Source organism: Fusarium musae, chromosome 11, assembly GCF_019915245.1.
Source record: "Fusarium musae strain F31 chromosome 11, whole genome shotgun sequence".
Lineage (NCBI taxonomy): Eukaryota > Fungi > Ascomycota > Sordariomycetes > Hypocreales > Nectriaceae > Fusarium > Fusarium musae.
In genome coordinates this window covers 1,478,109-1,498,410 of record NC_058397.1, presented here as the reverse complement: position 1 = coordinate 1,498,410, position 20,302 = coordinate 1,478,109, and the positions used below count along the sequence as shown (strand labels likewise).

The 20,302-nt window shown below is 47.8% G+C and overlaps 9 protein-coding genes and 2 non-coding genes across 11 annotated transcripts; 3 read left to right on the top strand and 8 right to left on the bottom strand.

The window, feature by feature from the left end:
- Window positions 1-502: 502 nt before the first annotated feature.
- On the bottom strand, window positions 503-738 carry J7337_013583 (uncharacterized protein; the record flags this gene model as incomplete). Its single annotated transcript, XM_044831067.1, has 2 exons — window positions 503-616; window positions 667-738. 2 exons carry the CDS (start codon window positions 736-738, stop codon window positions 503-505), a joined length of 186 nt encoding a protein of 61 aa, XP_044674342.1.
- Window positions 739-1,209: 471 nt separating this feature from the next.
- Window positions 1,210-1,836, bottom strand: J7337_013582 (uncharacterized protein; the record flags this gene model as incomplete). Its single annotated transcript, XM_044831066.1, has 1 exon — window positions 1,210-1,836. One exon carries the CDS (start codon window positions 1,834-1,836, stop codon window positions 1,210-1,212), a length of 627 nt encoding a protein of 208 aa, XP_044674341.1.
- Window positions 1,837-4,524: 2,688 nt separating this feature from the next.
- Window positions 4,525-5,043, bottom strand: J7337_013581 (uncharacterized protein; the record flags this gene model as incomplete). The annotated part of the gene is made up of 1 exon (XM_044831065.1): window positions 4,525-5,043. The coding sequence occupies one exon, from the start codon at window positions 5,041-5,043 to the stop codon at window positions 4,525-4,527; it is 519 nt and encodes a 172-aa protein (XP_044674340.1).
- Window positions 5,044-5,534: 491 nt separating this feature from the next.
- On the top strand, window positions 5,535-5,634 carry J7337_013580. Its single transcript has one exon. It is a non-coding gene; the product is annotated as a tRNA-Leu (tRNA).
- Window positions 5,635-5,831: 197 nt separating this feature from the next.
- On the bottom strand, window positions 5,832-7,195 carry J7337_013579 (uncharacterized protein; the record flags this gene model as incomplete). The annotated part of the gene is made up of 2 exons (XM_044831064.1): window positions 5,832-6,982; window positions 7,036-7,195. 2 exons carry the CDS (start codon window positions 7,193-7,195, stop codon window positions 5,832-5,834), a joined length of 1,311 nt encoding a protein of 436 aa, XP_044674339.1.
- A 1,621-nt stretch (window positions 7,196-8,816) lies between these two features.
- On the bottom strand, window positions 8,817-10,471 carry J7337_013578 (uncharacterized protein; the record flags this gene model as incomplete). The annotated part of the gene is made up of 2 exons (XM_044831063.1): window positions 8,817-9,147; window positions 9,204-10,471. The coding sequence occupies 2 exons, from the start codon at window positions 10,469-10,471 to the stop codon at window positions 8,817-8,819; spliced, it is 1,599 nt and encodes a 532-aa protein (XP_044674338.1).
- A 1,175-nt stretch (window positions 10,472-11,646) lies between these two features.
- On the bottom strand, window positions 11,647-12,185 carry J7337_013577 (uncharacterized protein; the record flags this gene model as incomplete). The annotated part of the gene is made up of 4 exons (XM_044831062.1): window positions 11,647-11,679; window positions 11,733-11,777; window positions 11,826-11,908; window positions 11,960-12,185. The coding sequence occupies 4 exons, from the start codon at window positions 12,183-12,185 to the stop codon at window positions 11,647-11,649; spliced, it is 387 nt and encodes a 128-aa protein (XP_044674337.1).
- A 454-nt stretch (window positions 12,186-12,639) lies between these two features.
- Window positions 12,640-13,580, bottom strand: J7337_013576 (uncharacterized protein; the record flags this gene model as incomplete). The annotated part of the gene is made up of 2 exons (XM_044831061.1): window positions 12,640-13,343; window positions 13,394-13,580. The coding sequence occupies 2 exons, from the start codon at window positions 13,578-13,580 to the stop codon at window positions 12,640-12,642; spliced, it is 891 nt and encodes a 296-aa protein (XP_044674336.1).
- A 568-nt stretch (window positions 13,581-14,148) lies between these two features.
- J7337_013575 lies at window positions 14,149-14,231 on the bottom strand. Its single transcript has one exon. It is a non-coding gene; the product is annotated as a tRNA-Lys (tRNA).
- A 1,160-nt stretch (window positions 14,232-15,391) lies between these two features.
- J7337_013574 (uncharacterized protein) lies at window positions 15,392-17,233 on the top strand (the record flags this gene model as incomplete). The annotated part of the gene is made up of 4 exons (XM_044831060.1): window positions 15,392-15,616; window positions 15,675-16,797; window positions 16,850-16,950; window positions 17,006-17,233. 4 exons carry the CDS (start codon window positions 15,392-15,394, stop codon window positions 17,231-17,233), a joined length of 1,677 nt encoding a protein of 558 aa, XP_044674335.1.
- Window positions 17,234-17,883: 650 nt separating this feature from the next.
- On the top strand, window positions 17,884-18,603 carry J7337_013573 (uncharacterized protein; the record flags this gene model as incomplete). The annotated part of the gene is made up of 1 exon (XM_044831059.1): window positions 17,884-18,603. The coding sequence occupies one exon, from the start codon at window positions 17,884-17,886 to the stop codon at window positions 18,601-18,603; it is 720 nt and encodes a 239-aa protein (XP_044674334.1).
- Window positions 18,604-20,302: the final 1,699 nt, after the last annotated feature.

Sequence of the window (20,302 nt, the reverse complement as noted above, 5' to 3'; positions counted from 1 at the left end):
AAATTACTCTGTTCTGTTTTGATGAGTTGATATGATATCTGGGTGGCGATGGAAAAGTGGCACTATGATGTCAATGCCCCCGTCCTCAAGCAAGGACAGGTTTCATGCAACACGTGACCATGATGTCGATAAGTATCACTCTGTCGAACGATTGGTGCCAAAACTGTTGCTAGGTTTCTAGGGAAGATGCAGTCGCATCGTAGAAAGGCTGGGAACAGAATATGGAGGAAGCGTTCCTTGGAGACCCGGCCAGGTCTAGATACAGCACGACACCCCTGTCCCCAACTCGTGCAATAACTAAGGTCGGTCAAAACCACCAGCTCCAGGACCTCCCTTCGCAAGAGGATGAAACTCAAAAGACCCTACAAAGATGCCCGAATCCAAGTACTTCTTTGCCCAGTCTCTCACATGCTCTGAACTAACATGCGCCGCGTACGCGTCTCGATCAGTGAACCTTGAGCATTGAAGTCAGCTACAGTCGCGCTTCTTACATGTGAAGGACTTACTTCTCCATGCAGACAAACTCGTCTTTACCCTCAGTCTTGTAGAACCTGTAGATCTTGGCTCCTGGTTCCTTCAAAGTCGCTTCGGAAACTTCGGCCAGACAGGCATGGGCCTAACTATTGAGAAAACAGACTGGGCATAGTAGTGTGAAGGGGCTCTTACCTCGTCAATCCTGTCCGGATTCACCGCGATGGTGGAAACAGAGAAGTACCCTCCAGATTCTTCAGAGGCCATATTGAGTCGGACTGATGAAAGTATGTTGCGCAAGTCTTGTTTCTCGTCTTGGGGGTAATCTGGACCGCCGTGAGAATAAATGGGGGCGTAAGCACTACCAGCGTCCGAACTCCATAGAGTCAAGGAAGAGGTGCTCGTCAGCTTTTGCTGACATTGGTTCCACCGCTCTTTCTTTTGCCGGTAAGACTGAAGGATTCACCAATGTCACCTCATCACAAGTGAACTTTGTAGAGAGGCATAACTCGGCTTTCAAGCTGGGTCAATATCCCAGATAAGTTCAGAAACATCAAAAGTTAACCAAGATGAATATGTAATGTCGCTCGCTCTCGACTAATATCGGGTATCTTGAACTGTATACAAAATTATACATACGAGCCAGTCTATGTTCGCCATAAATAGTGGCCATTATTCAGCTCGCCAAGGCTCCTTCATTACTTCATATGCCCCATCAACAATCATACAATGATCTCGCTAAGTGTATTTCTCCTCTTCCGTCGCCTCAGTCAACGTCAAGTCCAAGTCTCGCTGATCTCCCTTCCAGACGTTAGGCTCACTCGTCATCTCGACTTCTTTCCCGCGTGTAGGCTCATTTTGTGAGCTCAGTCTCTGGAATTCACCCGCCAAAGCCTCCATGCCGATGTCGTCCATGCTCTCGCTCGTTGAATCGAGGTTGATTGGGTAGAGGCTGCTATATGTGCCCTCTTGATTGAGTGCCCGTGTTGTAGCTCTGATGTCTTCAATCATGCTGTTGTCCGTCCATCCCTCACGTTTGAAGGTTCCGTTTTGCCAACCTATTGTCATCAGGCCTTCTGTAATACCTCGGAGCCCCTTACACCAAGATGCTATCGACAGGCATCCACGCGCCGCCAATATGAAGTAAAACTGAGCGTCGGATGTGCCGGGATTTCGAAAGACTTCGTTGATGAGGGTGAGAAGTCCAGGGGTGATGAACATGGTAAGGTTCGTTGACTCGAATCGTTTCCTGTATAGATATATAAGCCGTTTGAGCTGATGGACGGATGCTTCGTGAGTGGCAGTAGCGAGTTCGCTTCCCCCAGCGTCTTCATAGCTTCTGCGGCCGAGAAATGGGCGCCACATGTCTATTACTGCTGTCTGGTACCAAATACTGTGACGGTCAGTTGACAGCCTCCAGAGATATTCTACTCCACTCACTGTAATACCAGAACATGGTGGGGGCAGTTTTCACTCCTCTGTACGTCCTCTGGAATGATACTGGCCCAGTCAAGTAACATTTGATACATCTGATGTGCGTGTGACATAGGTAGACGGCTAAAATGGTTATAACCCTCACGAAATACTTGGTGTATGATGACCCAAAATTTGGATATCCATGTAAATGTGCTTCCCATGTGCTCATTCAGGGGCGGCCCGGATACGTCTCCTGGTATGGGTAAAGATGGTGGATGTTGTATCCGGTGTTTTGCTCGGAAGTTGATACAGTGGAGACTGCATGAATCAGTATGAGTGTCTGGGTGGCCAAGGTACTAAGACCTACCTGTGCCAGCCAAAGGCACCCCAAGCGGCAAATGATGCTGCTGTTCTTGTTTCGTCGTCGTCGTTGAAATCAGGAACTGATGTTCCATCATCGCTGAACAAACCAAGCTCACGACCTATTTGTACACTGGCGTCGAGATATAAAAGACCAACTTTGTCGTGGCCATGCTGGTTACAAGTAAGGACAAGAAGCATTGCTGATGATAACGTAGTGATGGAAGTATGGTCTGTTAAATCCTTCCATCGCCTCTTGGCCTCTCTCAAAAACGCAAGAGAAAATGTTTGAGCTCGTGGCTCAAATTGGGAGTAGGAAGCCTGCCCGTATTAGCAAACATCTAGTCAAGGACAAGAGGAACAGCTTACGCAGGCCCAAGCAAGAAGTGAGCTGACGAGAAGCTGTGAGCAGAAGCGACCTCCGCCTGCCGCCAAGTCTCGAATAAATAAATCGGCGTCGAAAAATGATAGTACAGGGTGTTCGTTGACTAGATAGAAAGATATTGCTTGTGCAGCTAGGTTTTCGGGTATAGGTATGGAAGTCCACTGCCATATTTGAAGAGACTCGAGTCGAGGGTCAACCCCAGTATCTCCAGTGGTGTCGCTTGGAGTCGAGAAAGATTCCGAAGTCGTCGGCGTTTCCGATCTTTGACCAAATTCTATGAATGATGTCAAGGGCGCTGCTGTTGCTTGTTGATTCGAAGATGTTAGGGCCCGTTTGTTAACTGCCAGTAGACCAAGATCTACATCCTTGATGTCAAGAGTTTCCAGTACGGGGAATACACCAGAAAATCTCATGTTTAAATTCAACTCTATTGTTGAATCAGCTGAAGTTCCCGCGAGACTGGTGGCTAAGGGGTCTGTTGGTGAAGGTGGCTTGATGATGCCCGAGTCAAGAACTTGCAAGAATTCCGATACAGAACCGCTGTTGCGCAATCTCTCTAGTAGATACTGAGCGTGTTCATCGGGGGCAGTCCTTAGGAGCTCTAGTGCCTGAAAGAGATCTTTAGAACCTTTTCTCAACTCTGTCATCTTCTCCTGAGAAACCTCGGCACGATATACACATTGCTGTCTTCGGCTCGCACAAGCCGAACATGTTGGTTTACGGCCATCACACTAGATATAATGAAGCCTGTTACTCATACGACACCAATACGATTTGATACAGCTGGACAAACCTTTGATTTCCGGACGCGGCAGTTGTTACACGCGACTGATGTTAAGGCTGCCCTGGGTATGTCGGAGACATCGAGGGGCGCGTATTGAGGCTCATGTTCTGATTTCTGGAGTTTTCTGGGGAGCAACTGTCGATTAGACTTTTGGTGTTCTTGTGCTCGTGTAGGCTTATTTGAGCTGCTCATGAGAATTTTCGATACCAAAACAAAAAAGAGTGTAGATTCAAAGGGTTTAGTTGTTCTTGAGAATTTGCCTCCGAGGGGCAAAGAAGGAATGAGATTTTGCTGGGGTCACCTGCCAGTCCCAAAGGAGAAATGATGAGCACTTATTGAGAGTGAGATGAGATGTAGTAGAATGATCGTGCTGGTTCGAGTAGACTTGAGCTGAAAGGTTGATACAGGCAGTGTCTGTGTGTCGCATGTCGGCTGTTGGTTTCTCGGCTGGGCTGTGATGTTGTGTCGCTGGAACGAGGCAGAACGTACGTGCCTGACTGACCCCATTTCGTCTTGAAAGACCAGGCAGGCCATGCTAGGGAGGACCCCGCTTCGCATTCCCTCCGGCAAGGTCTGATTGGAGGGATCGCGACGATTCGGGCTATAGTCATACGATAAGTCTGTTAGTGCATAATTTTGGATTGGCCATTAATGAACGCTATTGGCATATCCTTGTTTTTGCCAGAGTCGTTGATGGACATCTGACGTCACATCAGTCTTTGTAAGAACTTCATCATTTTCACAATTGCTACAGATCTCAGTAGAAGATATTGAAGTCGAACTGAAATGAAATCAGATCAAAAGCTGGACGGGAAACCAACCGAGCCGAAGAGTAGCCACTTCAGGTCAATTGTGGTCACTCCACAGGCTGCTTCCAGACTTCCCCGATTGGACACTGTACGGCCAATTGGTCTCATCATACCGGTAAACTTTTATCGCATTTCACATTTTCTGGCAAATTGTGGAATTCCATTGCTGTATGAATAACTTCGATTAAAACTTACCGAGATTCTATTTCTGTGACTGACTTTTGAACTATCCGACAGCTCCGAATCCGACTCACCCTGATTAGATTAGATACGTGAAGAACAGGACCCCAAGTCCGGTCTCAAAGCTGTGCGCTAGGATCCAACAAGGGAAGAATTCCGTTCTCACGGATGAAAACCTTGTTGATATGCCGATCCTTTTCCTCCTCGGTCTTGGGTCTCTTGCTTTTCTTCTTCTTCTTTTTAGACGAGTCCCCAGAATCACTGCCCAACGGAATGTACGGCCAGATCTCCCCCGGTGGGCAAACCTGAGCATCAGAGTCTTCCGCGAGGTACTCACGGTGTGACCCTCCTCGATGGCTCGAGCCACCGTACTTAGAAGAAGTGGGCGCAGTGAATCCTTTCTGTGGAAGCTCATAGTTGAGTTTCAAGAGCTGTTCCTCAATTAGATCCATAATAAGCCGGGCTTCTTCGTGTTGCTCGAGCAAGGACCTGATTATGCGAGGCACCTTGGCCTCAGGATTGATGGGCGCAGCCAACTCCGTGTCTTCTGTGGCGATGCTAACCTCTTTCGCCCAATCCTCAACCCTCTCTACAAGCTTGTGAGCCGCGTAGTAGTGTTCGACGGCGTCTTGGGGCATGACAGACGTGTTGGCTCTTTTCCTGTTGCTATATAGTTGCAGAAACCTCAAGAGAAGTGACTGTTTATGAAGGTCGGGTTATGTTGGAGCGTGTTGTTGATGATTCAACATGAAACTTATGACAGGTTTATATACTTCATCTGCTCAGTAGAACCCCCAAGGCAGTGAAGCAATGAACGGCCATTCGAATTAGTTGCATAGCATTGAATAAGGCGATAATGCTTGGTTGTTCTCTGATCTGCCGAGCTTTGTCTTTGAACAATACATATTCAAGGTTCATGGTCAACCTGGATGGCTGAAAGCCCAACCCGTCCCTAAAACACAATCTGAAGTATAAGTTAAAGAGAACAACATCCGAATAATGATGTTTCTTTCATTGAAGCATCAGAAAAAATGGGTCAAGACTGAATAATGCATCCCGGCAACCCAGCCTTGGTCAATCAAGCATCTGGTTTGCGCTACGAACGAAATTGAGCATCAGCACTAGCTTGGGTGAGATGGCCGAGTTGGTTATGGCGCCAGGTTAAGGTTAACCTTAACACCAATTTCCTGGTGGAGCAATCCTCCTGGGTTCGAGTCCCAGTCTCATCAAAGAACTCTCTTTTTGCAATCATATCTTGATAGTATCACTTCCTTATTTCTTTCTTTTTTGAAGTAAATCCTTGAGTTTTCATTACGGTCATGCATGCCGGCAACAACTACTACGGCGCAGGAACAAGATAGAGGCGCTGGGGGAATCATTGTCTATAATTTTAACTCTAAAAGCAATAAAATCTGAACGCTACTCTCTACACCATAATCCATGCAATAACTCCTATGAAAATAATCAAAGATGAGTTGAAAGCATTGTGTAATCCAAAGCGCGCTGCTAAAGAAACAGGTCTCGTAGACGGTGTTGGCGTAGCAGAGCTCGCAATGCTAAGGAATGTCTTCTGGTTCGGAGTGGCGGCGTATGAATCAGTGTTATAAGTCGAGTTCAAAGAGACTCTTCCAACGACCTCGTCCGACTCAAGGCGGATATGCGAATCGACTTCAAGATTCTCAAGGCCCTCTTGTGTGACGACGATTTGGCGACCACCTCGGATCCAGTCTCCATAGCCACCGTAGCCGGTATGTTGACCGTAGCAGAGATTGATGCCATTGCCACGAAGCTCCATGTCGCCAACCTTGTCTTCCCACTTGTAGCACCATGAGTTCGCGTGGTCGTGGCCGGAAAAGAGGCCAATGACGCCAGGTGTCGCGACGAGAGCTTGCATCAGAGGCAAATCTTGATCGCTGTAATCACAGCCTCCCTTCTTGTCTGCGCACCAACCCGCACCTTGCTGAATGACTGTTTCGTCATTGATGCCAGGGTGATAGTTCTCATCGACGCCATTGTTCTGCAACATCAGAGAAGCGTACACGGGAATGTGAACAAAGGCCAAAGAAGGAATGTTCTTTCCGTATTCCTCGCGCAAATCAGCATTGGTTTGGTTGAACCATTCCACGACACTCTTGTCAACCCAGTTAGGCTGAGCACCGCCTTGATAGTAAAAGCCACCTCGAGAATCAAAGAACCAGAGTATCAGCTCGGGTGTGCAGTTTGAACTGCAGTTCGATGCGTAAACGGGCAGGTAGTAATTTGTTGTTCCGGCATCGCTTCCTTGGACCATTGAATCTGTTCGAGATCCAGGCCATGTATGCTCGCGCTCCAACATCGCCGTACCGTTGAGGTTGCGATTATGATCATGGTTTCCGTACGTTGAAGCCCATGTCATGTTGCGATCTACCATTGGGGAGACGATTTGATCGATGTATACCGTGCTGTTGTGGATGAATGTTGATTCGCCGTTGATAAGGTCGCCATTTAGGACTACCAAGTCTGGCAGCTCGGCATCGATCACGTCACCCATGACCTTGACGGTCCTAGCATCTTTCTCGGGCCCTATTGAGGAGGCATCTAGTTCTTGGGTCAGTGGCTTTTCTAGAGTTATTGTAGTTTCAATGCCGTACCCTCAGCGAAATGGAGATCTGAAAAGACTGATATTTGAAATGTTCCGTCGCTCTTGAACTTCAGTGGGTCAAGGTTGCTGTTGTCAACCTGATCGCGCTGAGCTGCAGCTCGTAGCGATTGTCCGGCGAGGAAACTTGTGAGAGCGAGTGATCGTAGCATCATGGATTATGTAGTGATTCGTGAAAGATGCCTTTGTATGAAACAGTACCTCGAATTAGGTCGGATAGTCAGGGGAATGGGATAGTGCCTACGTCAAAGGCTTGAGAGTGTAACAACCATCAAACCTTCGAGAAGGGTGGGAGAGGCGAAGGGGTTTTGATAGTTGCAGCAAACACCAACAAAAAAGATATCAAGCGACTATGACGCGTTGAGATGCTTGGCCCAGCCATGATGCCAAGCCATGATGGGGATACCATGCTCGTGTGCTGTGCTACTAGACTCGGCGCCCGAAGCAATGAATTACGTGGTCACTCGTCAATGATTTGTCTCTCATAAGCAACTGTTGGCCTCGGAAACCTAAACCTTAACTTTAGATCCCTTGGCATGGCTTGGATATGCACTTCGGCCAATAAGTGCCCTGCAAGTACGACATAGTCAGTCCTTGGCAGGCTCGGTAAGTATGGCAACTGATTTGCCGACCTAATCTCTACGGGGTTATGAAACCGCTGACTCGCTAAATCCGACGCTGATACTGATACATGCTCTACAGATTTTAGCTGTTTGATCACTATTATTCCGTAAACTGGGATCGTTTCATGGGAGTATGAGACTTGAAACTAGTTTTGGGGATTGACATCGGCTGCGACCGAGGGGGAGTTTTCCTTGGTTTTGCCTTTTAGTTTTTAGTGAGTGAGGCTTGGGGAGACCTGAGCGGGCTGACCAGATCTTAGCAGTCCCGATTCAAAGATGTAGCGCATCACACCCAAATCTGAGTCAGTCTTAGTTAGCACAAACCAAACCAAACATCCATGACATCAACTGCCAAGACTTTGACCTCACTACTGTAACAATCGAGCCGGCAATTGATGAGGCTATGCGAGCCGCGTCACTCTATCAGCAAGCTGCAGATGATTTCTAAGCATTTACTCCATTCACCAGAACCGATTGGGATAAACGTTTACGCACTGACTGAAAAGTGAAAGGGCGGGGTTATGGTTATTGTAATCATGGCTGCTCTCCCACTCTCCTCCCACTCGGCCACTGTCGATCCATCATCAAAGAGATGGGGTAGAATCCACGCCAAGAGCTGCCCAGAAGCAGGGAATCGTTTCGCTCGCCGATGAGCCCCGACGTGAATGCGCATATATCGCACTGAAGAGTTTTTCGTCTCCCAAAGGTCATACGATAGCCTCAATTGATCCCTTCCAACGCTTGGGCGATAATGTCGTCGCAAATTGTTTGGCCCCATACGAGATTACTTATGCAGCTTGCTGATAACCAGATCCACCATCTTCGGCCCTACCCGATGTTGCAAACTCTATCAAATTGAGATCCATAAGGCACTCGCAAAAGAAGCATACGGTCTTGCCGTTGAGAACTCAAACTCAATTTGCGAATACTTTTGCCGAGACATTGAGTTCCTGCATGCCATGTGTTGACTTGAACCCCAGCCCCCCGATTTATAATCCTCCGATGCGGTACAGGCGACAACATGCAACGAACCCATCAATCAGAATGACAGAATATTCAGTAAACCAACAAAAGTCCAAGTCTTCCGTCGCATTACAATCATTCATTACCTTCATAAATAATTATTTACAGTCAATCAACATCAATCTCCTCATTCTTCCTCCCCCTCTTCTTCATCTCCCTCGACGTCATACGGGAACAACCAGCCGTTGTCCTCATCATACTCATCCACAAATGTCGTCCCGTGAAGGTTTTCGTACCTCTCCATGTCAAACTCATCATCGCCAGCCTTTCCGTTGAGGATGTTGCCAATCTTATTGGCAATGTCGCGACCTTCAGTGTATGCGCCGTGCAAGAAACCAAAGAACTCAGCTGAATTAGCCTCGCCCGCGAAATAGAGTCGCTCAACGTTAGCGCGCATGTTTTGATGCTTCTCAAGAGTCATGCCGACGGGCCAATTGCTGTAGGAGCCATATGCCCAACTGCGTATTGTTAGTCCACGGGTCATTCGACTGTGAGCGGGCTCTTCTTGACTTACGGTTCAGTGCTCCAGCGAGGGTAGGTAAAAGCAGTCGGTGTCGTCACATTCTTGTCGGGGAACATCAGCCTCAAGACATCGAGAATCTGTTCCATCGTCTCGTTGTTGGTCTGGCGTTCCACGCGCCACGCCTGCTGTCCAGTAACAGTTCCGAAGAGAATGTTGGAGCCCGGCGCAAAACCCTCGGGGTTGAGTGACTGGAAAAGAGGGTACCGGCCACGCTCGAGAGGGTCGGCATACAGGAAGAATTGCGTTTCGTTGTCCCAGAAGGCTTCTTCGAACTGCATAAAGATCTTGGTATACGTGCCCATAGCAAACTGGTCAATGGCACTTTGCTTCCAGTCGGGGAGGGGAGGGCTGAACTCGGTGGTGTTGCTCTGCAGCACGCCCAGCGAAAAGGTGCAGATGGCGTAGTCGGCCTGGATACAATCGCCCTTGTCCGTTGTGATTGTCACGCCATCCTTTCCGTATTTGATGCCTTCGACAGTTGTCTTGAGTCGGAGTCGTTTATCACCGTTCTTGAGGAAGGTCTTGGCTTCCTCTTGTATGATGGTGCTGAAGCCACGTTGGTCGACGACGAGGTTGCTGACATCACTGAAGTAGCCGAATGTTGCATTGCCACCAGCCACTCCGAAGATGAGACCACTCTCATCAGGTGTCCAAGCGGATTCAAAATCCCATTTCCACCAGTCGGCGGCTTGCGCGTGCATGTCGTCCTTGTCTGGACGCCATCCTGCTGAGCGAATAGCGGCACGTACGGAAGTATCTTGCAAGTTGCCGAGCAGGAGACGACCAGATTCGGCTTCAGCCTTGCTGTAGATCTCCTCCAGGTCTTTAATCGTGCTGCTCCAGTTTGTCTGTCCTTTGTGGTCAAATGTCAAGTAGTTCTCGTAGTCGGACTCATGCGATTTCAAGTCATACTTCTTTGCCAACTGCCAGATGGGATTCTCATGTGTAGCTTCTGATCCGATACCCTCGACCCAGTTGGCGCCAAACTCAATAGTGTAAGGTTTTCCATCTGCTTTCTTGCCAAATGATTGTTTCCTCATTCGCCCGCCAATGTAGTCATTATACTCTACAATGATGAACTCGTCAATGCCTGCTTTTGTCAAGTTTTGGGCTGCTGCTATGCCAGCGACGCCGGCTCCGAGGATAGCGACCTTGGTCTTCGTGCAGGACCCTTGCTTCTCCCGTGGAAGGACGGCAGACTGTGCTGTTGTGGATAGAGTTGTGAGAACAGCTGTAAGCTGCGTGATTGAGTACCTCATCTTGCCGTTGTTGCTCAATTATTGGGGTATAGGCAAACGTGAGTCAATGGAAACATCAATGAAGACTGAAGGGACCGGAGCAGCAGGATGGGCACTTATCTCTTTATGTTGCACGAGCTAGTATGTTATCCTACTCTAAAGATAAACACCCCTCACTTGAACGTTAATCAAGCGACCGCCATTCATACCAATGTTCAAGACCAACGGCGCCAATTCCCCTGGAAGTTTCCTAGGCTACGATGCATGTCTTGGTTCAGCTTCTCACTAGCTCGGATCACCCAGCGAACGCCAGACTAAGTCGCGATTGCCAGTGAAGATCTGGGACCAGCTTCCTCAATAGGCAGCTGTAAACTAGTCAGAGTGACAAAATTGATTGGCTCCCAAATCACGAAAGAGTTCAGCTGTGGCCTAGACCTCTAAGCCGTGTTCTGATGACGGGAGGAGCTGCAAGGGGCCTGGGCTAGCGTGAACTAAAAAATCCCGCAATTTTACCAATTGCCAGCGACAGCCAATCCAGTAATCTACTGTAGAAGCTTGTTTTTATGTCTAATATCTCTGTTATTTCTCTGAAGAATTGATCAAGCTATGTGACTCCCTTGGTGATAATCTCATTTCGAATTGTTTCAGATATGTGGCTTGCTGAGCCGGTGAGAAAACTTGGTTCTGCGACATACTCATTTAAATGTGTCAGAGCGGCAGAGAGAACGATCTCATGCCAACACAGTGCCTCGCATTCAATTTCCCTTCTCAGCTTTGACCTCTTGTGCCTTCTTGATTGGGTGTTGGCATGAAACTATCGAGCGGTGACTCCGATGGTGTCCGTCGGAAGCTAAGGTCCAGGGTCTCGGATCGACGTGCATGAGAAGTATTGCCCCGAAATAGAATAAAACATGTGTAGATATGGCCCGGGGATTAATCAACTGGGCGGTTCTTACCAACTTCAATGTCTCGTCGCTGCGTCTACGATTATCACATGATGCAATTCAGCCAGTTTCACATGCATCTCTGGCACATGGTGATATTAGATTGCAAGACAATTGGGTTCAAGTCCTGGATAATATTCGCTGCCTTTCTCGATATCTGAGAGCTAATGACACTATGTTGTCGAAACCATCGCAACGCGTGGCATGGCTGATGCTATAAACCCAGCATTTTCTTGGACCAATATATCAACTTCATTTCTCACCCTGCATCATCTTCATGAAGACCTAGGGATATTGTCAGTGACATGCGCAAGAATGAAGCAGGCAGGAAAGCTCACATCAGGGTTGATCTCGACACCAGCATTTTGCATTTCGGTTGTCAGCTACAATGCCAATTAGCAAACAATTCAAGAGTCAGACGGCAAACATACATTTGTAGCAGCATCACGAAACTCCTTATCCATCATGAGCTTCATGATGTCCATCTTGCTCGGTGGCCCTGAAGTAGCAAGTCCTGCGCCAGATAATCAGCCGAGGTTGCAATTGATTCACCGAACTTCCATACCCTTGCTCTTGATAATATCTCCCATCTTCTGCATGGCCTCAATGGCCGGGGGATGGCGGCTCAACTTCTCGAAAGTCTCACGAATATGAGGGTCATTCATCATTGACTCAAGCTGCTGCATGTTGGGCGGTTGATCGGCAGAGGCGAAGCGACGTGGCGTCACGTGAATCTGGCGCGTCGCTACGCGCAGCATAGGGCGGGCAATGATCCGTCGAAGAGCAAACATGCTGGGCTGTACTGTTGGTGTTGAAGATGGTCCAGCAATGAGATGAGTAGAGGCTGAAAATTGATATTGTCGCGAGATGACATCAGGAATCGGCCAATGAACAGCGGGGTTTGGTGGCTTATCTTATCTTATCGATGCTTATCGCGCCGCCGCTGCGCTCCATCATACTGTCCAAACTGACCTCAACATCACGACGTCCTTGTCAGGCTTGTCAGAGATGTCTGGAAGCAAACATGCTGGCTTGAACTCATTGTACTCAAAAATCTATATTCTCTTGTGATATTTATTCGGTCTAACCAATCGAGTTATGCTTCCGGTTAATGTTCTTCGCAATCCTCTGAAAGACTGAACTGAATGTACTATTGGTGTATTGGAATCACTCGAAAATCATCAAAATCTGATTCTATTTACACAATGATACTCATTCTCGATTTTATCAAGCAACGGAAAAATGCTAAGCTCGATACTCACGTAGATGCATGATATCCTCCGATGCCTCATTGATTTGCGTCTGTCCCCTCCACTTCATCCCTGTACCGTTCTTGACCAGCCGTCCTGGATGAATGATCAAAAACAAGAGCATGACCAGGAACATAAGCAAGGCGTCAAAGAGGTATATGAAGACCTCGTGAGATATGACGAACCCCCCTTGTCCTTGAAGATACTCGACTGCACGGACAATACTGCGAATAATCATGATGACCGTCACAGCCTCTATGGTTCTAAAGTATCGCCGCCACCGTACCAGGGACGAGTCCATGAACGGCCCAGTCTCTTGTCTTATTCGTATGTATAGATACAGTGACGTGAGAATAAATACGCTCAGGGCGCAAAGTTGAACTATCAGGCCAGCAATAAGAATAGTTCGACCTTTAGTGATGGCTTCTGGTTCGCCTGAAGCAGGTATGATGGCGCCTATGAACTGGCTGCCGATGCATGCGATGTCTATGAGGACGTAGAGTTTTGTCAGCCATCGAAGACTGATGAACGAAAGATGCTGGGAGCCAAGCGCCGTGGCAACACGCCGAAGACTCATATAGATCGTTGCGGCTAGGAAAGGTGTTCCAGCGAGGAGAAGGACGTTTTGGAGAATAAAGGGGCCTGCTTTATCTGGAGTATCGTGGGCTTGGGCTCGACCAAAGTAACCAAAGATCTCACCTGGATCTACGTCAGGATGTGCCAACCCCAAGGGGATTGGGTCTACTTACAGATGCCACCGAGGATGAAGGGGATGAAGAACCAGGCTCGAAAGATGAAGAGGAGTACCAGGTGGGCTAAAGTGGCAATGCCGAAGAGAACAACGAAAGAGATGGCGGCAGGTTTATTGGGCAGGTATTCGAAAAAGACGATCTGAGTCCCATTAACAACGGGTCCGTATGGTCCATCTCCGCTCATCTTCGGGTACGAAAACTAAAAGAGGAATACCGATATGTATGTCAACAACGACGTCAAGAACAGACAATACTTTTGTAGCGAGCAATTGAGACTTTTCTGGCAAAGGAAATATTTCGACATCAGAAAGATTCTTCTCTGGGGAAGCAGACATTTCGGCGTTCTTAAGGAAGTTTCTGATGATAATTTCGTATTCTGAATGCGAATATTGAGGGTCTAGTGGTGTTGACCCTTGACCAATCCACCAAGATGACGCGGTCAGTGGAACTGGCTCGGATTGAGTGCCATTTACATTCATTGAAACGGATCAGAATGTGATGAGATCTCCGCTTAATGGCTTCGAGTGCATTTGCGTTCTGTGTCATCGCTTTTCTGAAAATTCTGGATGAAGCTCAACGCGCATTGGAGCTGCTCATCGCCTGAGACCAACAGTGGGATCGACGTGAGAACGAGCAGCGCGCTATTGCAGAACAATTTTCGTCACTTGCAAAAGAGAAAAGGACTCGGACAAAGTGCAAGATGGCAAAAAAGAGATGCCTCGCTATTGCTCGCAATCGTTTTTTATAGGAACAGCCCGATGCGGGGGTCGAACCCGCAACCTTGAGATCGCGTACTCGTAAGAGTCTCACGCTCTACCGATTGAGCTAACCGGGCGTGGCTCTGATTGGTTGCTTTCCGGAGCTTCAGTGAGGCCTCAGTTGCGTTCCCCTGAGACCAACGCTGTCTCCAGGGTAGGGTGTCGGCAATTGACTTCTGGGACTTTGTATCTTGTGTTGGCTTCAAGCATGCCTGCTCTGGTAGGTTGTGTTATTTGAGAGAACCTGGGAGGATATTTGTAGAGAGTTGCTATTTGATTACTGTAATAACGCAATCCTCTCATAGCCTGTGTCAGTGTGAAGTGATCTTTTTGTACCGATAATGTATGACAGCAATCAAAGGATCAAGCAATTGATGAGCGTCATAAAGATCGTCACCTACCGAAAACAACGTGAAGACAAAACTTCTTTTTATCTAATCTTTATTACAACTTATTATTCTAGCTTACGATTATCAGCAAATTCCTTCATATCTCAAGGCCCTTCCATCTACCAGAGAGAATCTAGCCTTCGAAATGTGCTGTTGGGGTCTGGAACATGTCGGAGCAAATAGAGCGGGCGATGGCGCCTTTCGTGACCGTCTCCACCTTTTGAGCCGATTTCTCGATCTTACTGAAACGGAGAACTCCGTTGTTGATTGCTGTTATTGCCGTCGAAACGTGGTCAACAGGAAGACAAAAGGACTAATATAAGCCCCTCGAGATTGAAGACAAGAGTGGCATGAGTAATAATAGCTCGTTCAGAACCAATATTTGACGACAATTATTTCTTTTGGAGAAACTCTCGGTAACGTTGTTGACGCCATCGAGTGACCCTCGCACGCGTTCAAGGGACAGACCAACTGATGGTTCCTCTACCAGAGTCATCTGTTTCATGTCTCATTGCAAGCTCTTGTCCATGTCGATCCACCGAACCACGCGGGACATCGGCATAAGATCTAGCAGGATTTGGAGTTTTCAGCCAATGCCATGTTGGAGAGATTAGACATAACCTCCAAGGGATTGCACCATCGCCTATGTGTTGCATATATGGTTCAAAACCCACACTAGCCAGTTTATGCCAGACAATCTATGCTATTGCACCATTTAGTCCCCAGTGCACGATATATAACAATGGGCCTTAGAAAAATGCCCCGAGCTACTTATATGCCGAGCTTGGCAAACCGATAGGCTGTAGTTGACCGAGTACCGATACAATTCGCATCTCGGGCCTCGCAATATGGTAGACAAGAAGTCAGCCACTATCGACGACCCGATCATTCAGGCGTCCGATTCCGATTACGACTACGGTTCGACACAGAAGCGCGCATACTTCACCGGCGACACATTTGTTTCTGGAGGAGCTACAGAGCTGTACAAGCCTATCCCGGAATATGAAGGCATCCATCGATATGACCCAACTGCCGAATGGACAGAGAAGGAGGAAAAGAAACTAGTCAGACGGGTAAGCTCATACTCAGTTGGACACTTTATGCTATACTGACCTGCTTGTTGCCCTCCAGCTAGACAAGAGAATCTGCTCTTGGGTTTGCCTCATGTTCTTTGCGCTACAGCTCGACCGTGGCAACATCTCACAAGCTCTGAGTGATGGCATGCTCGACGATCTTGGACTCAACACCAATGACTACAACTATGGCATGATGATATTTTACCTCTGCTTCTTGTCTGCAGAAGTGCCATCACAAATGATCTCCAAGAAGCTCGGCCCTGATGTATGGATCCCGATTCAGATGGTAACGTGGAGTATCATCGGCATCTGCCAAGGGTTCGCTCAAGGCAAGCAAAGCTTTTATGCAACTCGCGCTCTGCTGGGTCTTATCGAGGGAGGGTTCATCCCAGATGCTCTGCTCTACCTCTCGTACTTCTATACTAACAAAGAGCTTCCGATGCGCGTCGGCTTCTTCTACTGCGCTTCCAACGGTACTTTTATCGTCGCTGCATTCCTCGCCTATGGAATCCTTCATATGCGCTCGGTCGGAGGCTGGGAAGGGTGGCGCTGGCTGTTCGTTCTCGAGGGTACCTTGACATTCCTCATCGGCGTGGTGTCTTGGTTCTACCTACCTCCTGGCCCGACACAAACAGCTAGTTGGTTCCGTGGTAAAGACGGTTGGTTCACGGAAAGAGAAGAAGTCATCATGGTCAACCGTGTCTTGCGTGATGATCCAGGCAAGGTAAGTGAACTCTTTGCTTTCACCCAGTACAACGACACTGACACGGCGGTACAGGGAGGCATGCATAACCGTCAAGGCCTTACCCTCAAGCTTCTCTGGGATGCGCTCATGGACTATGACCTCTGGCCACTATACATGATCAGTTGGACCATGCTGATTCCCACAAACCCCGTCACTGCTTATTTTACCCTCAACCTTAAGGCTTTGGGATTCGGCACATTTGAGACGAATCTGTTGACCATTCCTGGATATGTTCTTTTCCTGGCCCATTTGATCCTTATCTCTTGGTACTCAGAGAAGATCAACAACCGAATGGCCATTTTGCTGTACTATTCCTTCTGGTGTTTTGTGTTGCTCTTGACTCTCGAGCTGCTTCCTGCAAAGGCTAGTCCTTGGGCATGGTATTCAGCGACAATCTTGATGATTGGCTTCCCCTACATTCACTCGATCAACGGTACGGACATGAAATTTCCCTGGTTCTATTCTCTTTACTGACAATCTTGCAGTCAGCTTGACATCGCGAAACGCTGGTTCTGTTCGCACTAGAACAGTGGGCAGTGCCATGTACAACATGATATGCCAGGCCAGCTCTGTAATCTCATCCCAGGTCGGTCTAAGTCCGCATTCATTGCTACTTTGTACAGGACTAACAATACATACAGATCTATCGTGACGATGACAAGCCTTTGTATCGACGGGGAAACAAAGTTCTTCTTGCTCTCGTTGGTTGGAACGTGGTGATGACTGTTTTCATCAAGGCATATTACATATGGCGAAACAAGACGCGAGAACGCATTTGGAGTGCCATGTCGGATGAAGAGAAGGATGAGTATCTAGAAACAACCAAAGATGAAGGCAACAAGAGGCTGGACTTCAGGTTTGCCCATTAATGTCAGATAATGCCAACATGGAACAGAATCAGAACTTTCGTTTCCGAGTTTAAAACGTGCGATTCGAAAGAATCAACTGAGAAATGCTAGCCGACCCTTTGAGAAGGCTGTGAGACTGAACATAAGCCATCCAGAGAGGCGTTTCTATGGGTATTGCTGTGTATTAATCATAGACCAAAAATCCGAGGATTGGGTAAAGATCACAAAGGGGCGCTATTCCCCATGCTCATACAGCAGAACAGTCAACAGACTGAAATTCTTTTAAAATTTGCTCATCACCCCGAACTGAAATATGCGTGTCTGGGAGCTTTGTTCCAAAGGCTTCTGAGTCCGTGCTCTCACTGTTGTTCAAAGGGACAGGCTAGGAAACAATGAGCTACACTCATTCAATAACAATCTTTGTCGTCAGTGATCAGATAGACACAAAGGAATAAGCGGCACAATCTTTGGAGATTCTGTGAACAACTTGGAAGGCATCCCAATGTATGGCACAGAACCGCAACAGCTTCGGACTATAAAAAGGGAACCAGATTGACCTGCCAATCCTTCATTTTTACTCAACTCAGTTTCTCAACACTCCCATCTCCACCTGCAACCTTCTAACCACTTCTACCAACCTCAAAATCGTTCATCCAGCTTCAAACACCAACATGGAATCTATCTGGAACAAGTTTAGCGTCGACAGAGCTGCTATCATTGAAGAGGCCTTCTCGATCGCAACGGAACGCGGCCAACAAGAGTGGTCAAACGCTGACAAAGACGTCATGAGCCAGGCAGCTAATGACATCGTGCGTTCTCTTGGAGGAGATGTCGGCTTGACATTTGTCGAGTTTGAGGTCTTGGTTGCGTATGCTGCTCGCGCCGACCAAGAAAGACAGCTCCGATTCCTCGACAACCTCGTCCAAGTGATTAGAGCTTCTCGGGGCATTGGATCTTTAACTTACTACGATGAACGGTTTATGGAATTTGTTATGAGTATCCACAACGACATTATAGCTATTGCTCGTAGAAACGTCGGTCTGGGTGTGTCGCCAGGTCCAAATGCCGACATCGCGCAGCATGTTCTGTGTGAAGGACAGGCCCCTGTTGACTCGATGCAGTTACCAGGTGGCGAAACTACCCGTACTTGGAAGTCTGAGTATGAAGAGGTCAGTGAAGAAGGTAAGTACACCACTTCGGTTGTTGAGACTGTAACTGGTGATGAATTCTCTGGGGGTGCTTACAGCACAACGTCGACGACCTCAAGTACTTTCATTCCATCAAGCATTCCCATGCTTGAGATTCGCGGTGCGTCGGTAATTGAGTTTGATGACTCTAACTATCACAAATTCAATGCTTGGGACGGCGTTTTTGAGGATGCTATCTTGTAAAACAAGTTCAGGTATTAGATGGCATGAGTTTGGAATACGACTGGAGAAATGGTTAGATAACAAGGTAAGTTTGGATGTACCGATTTACTGTTGGTTTTTATAGAATTGTCAGAAGCCTTGAAAAGGAGACAGCGTTATTGATTTTATGGAATGTTGACCCTTAAATAAGCCTCGACCTTATCCTTCGTAAATTGCATGGAAACTGCTCGGATGTTCTGGTCGATGGGTTTGGTGACCAGGACAAGACCTGATATTCCCTCACAACACTGACCGTGCCGGGCATTCTAAAATCTGTTCTATTAGTTGCTGTAGTAACAGAAGACTAGGTTAATATATAGAAGCAAGTTTGTGACTTCTGCGATGTGTTCGGAATTGTTGTTGGCGTCGTTTCAGTAGCCGAAAACAGCCAGATCAAAACCTCATGTCGAATAGGACCAGTCTGCAATTGGCTAAAACCGAATTCAATTGTGCCACTTGACTTCAATAACTATCAAATCAATGTTATATGGTTAAATACGTCCAATCGACGATTGCCGATGGCATAAGACTCAACCGGCATGAATTGGAACCATGTCTCGGATGCTGGCAGTTGAGGAACAAACCAACACCGCAAAGCAATTTTGTGTACTCAAGACGACCAGATGCTATACATTGAACCACATGTAGATGGACATAAGTATAGATACCCTCAGGATCCACGTTCTGCACATTCCAACACCACTCTCCACTGCCGCTCGATTTCTTCACTTAACATCAACTTCATGACACAATGAAGTCCACGGTCGTTTTCTTTGTTGCCCTTACGGGCCTGGCATATGCGCGCCTTCACAAGCGCGATGAGTGCGCAACTGCATGCACTGATGCATATAACTCATGCAGAGTTGAGCCGGACGGCAGTCAAGCATTTTGTGCGGAGGACTACGAACGATGTCTGGGATTCAATCCATTCTTGGGATCAAACTCAATCACGGCCCCGACGGCATGTTCCAGAGGCGCTACAGGTGCCTCTAACACGGCGGCTGTTGAGTCGACCGCTGTTATCAACACGCGCTCAAGCGCTTCCGACTCCCCAGCACCTGCATATGGCGGGAGTTCATCTTCTCCTATTAGTGTTGACACCACGACTTCTGCTGCTAGTACAGACACCAGTATACCTGAAACATACGACTGTGTGACCGAGTGTAACGATGACTATAACACCTGTCGCACCGCACCGGACGCCAATATGGCCAGCTGTGCCGCACAGTACGCCCAATGTCTCGGGTACAACCCTTTCAACGGAGGGGGATCACTGGTCACTCCGACTGCTTGCTCTGTCCCTGCTTCTGTCACCACTCAATTTACTCAGTCGAGCTCAATCTCGCAACAATCACAGATGGCTTCAAATTCTGAACCCTCTCAACCTGATATAACAGCTGGACTGGCGACATCGTATCAACAACCAATAGCCACCTGCGATACCGGTGCATGTATGGGTAGTACCACAACTGATGGTGGAACTCCAGGGATGGCGACTGAGCCCGCGGTAATTGTTGACATGGCTGGAAGTGTTGAACCTTGGATAGGCCTTGTGGCTTTGGCAATTGCTGTTGTACTTTAGGTCTTGGCTGACAGAACTGCCCGACATCGATTCCGCTCTGGTATTTGCCTTGTACAGCGTAAAGCTGATAGGTGAAAAACTCAGAATATGAATCTCGTA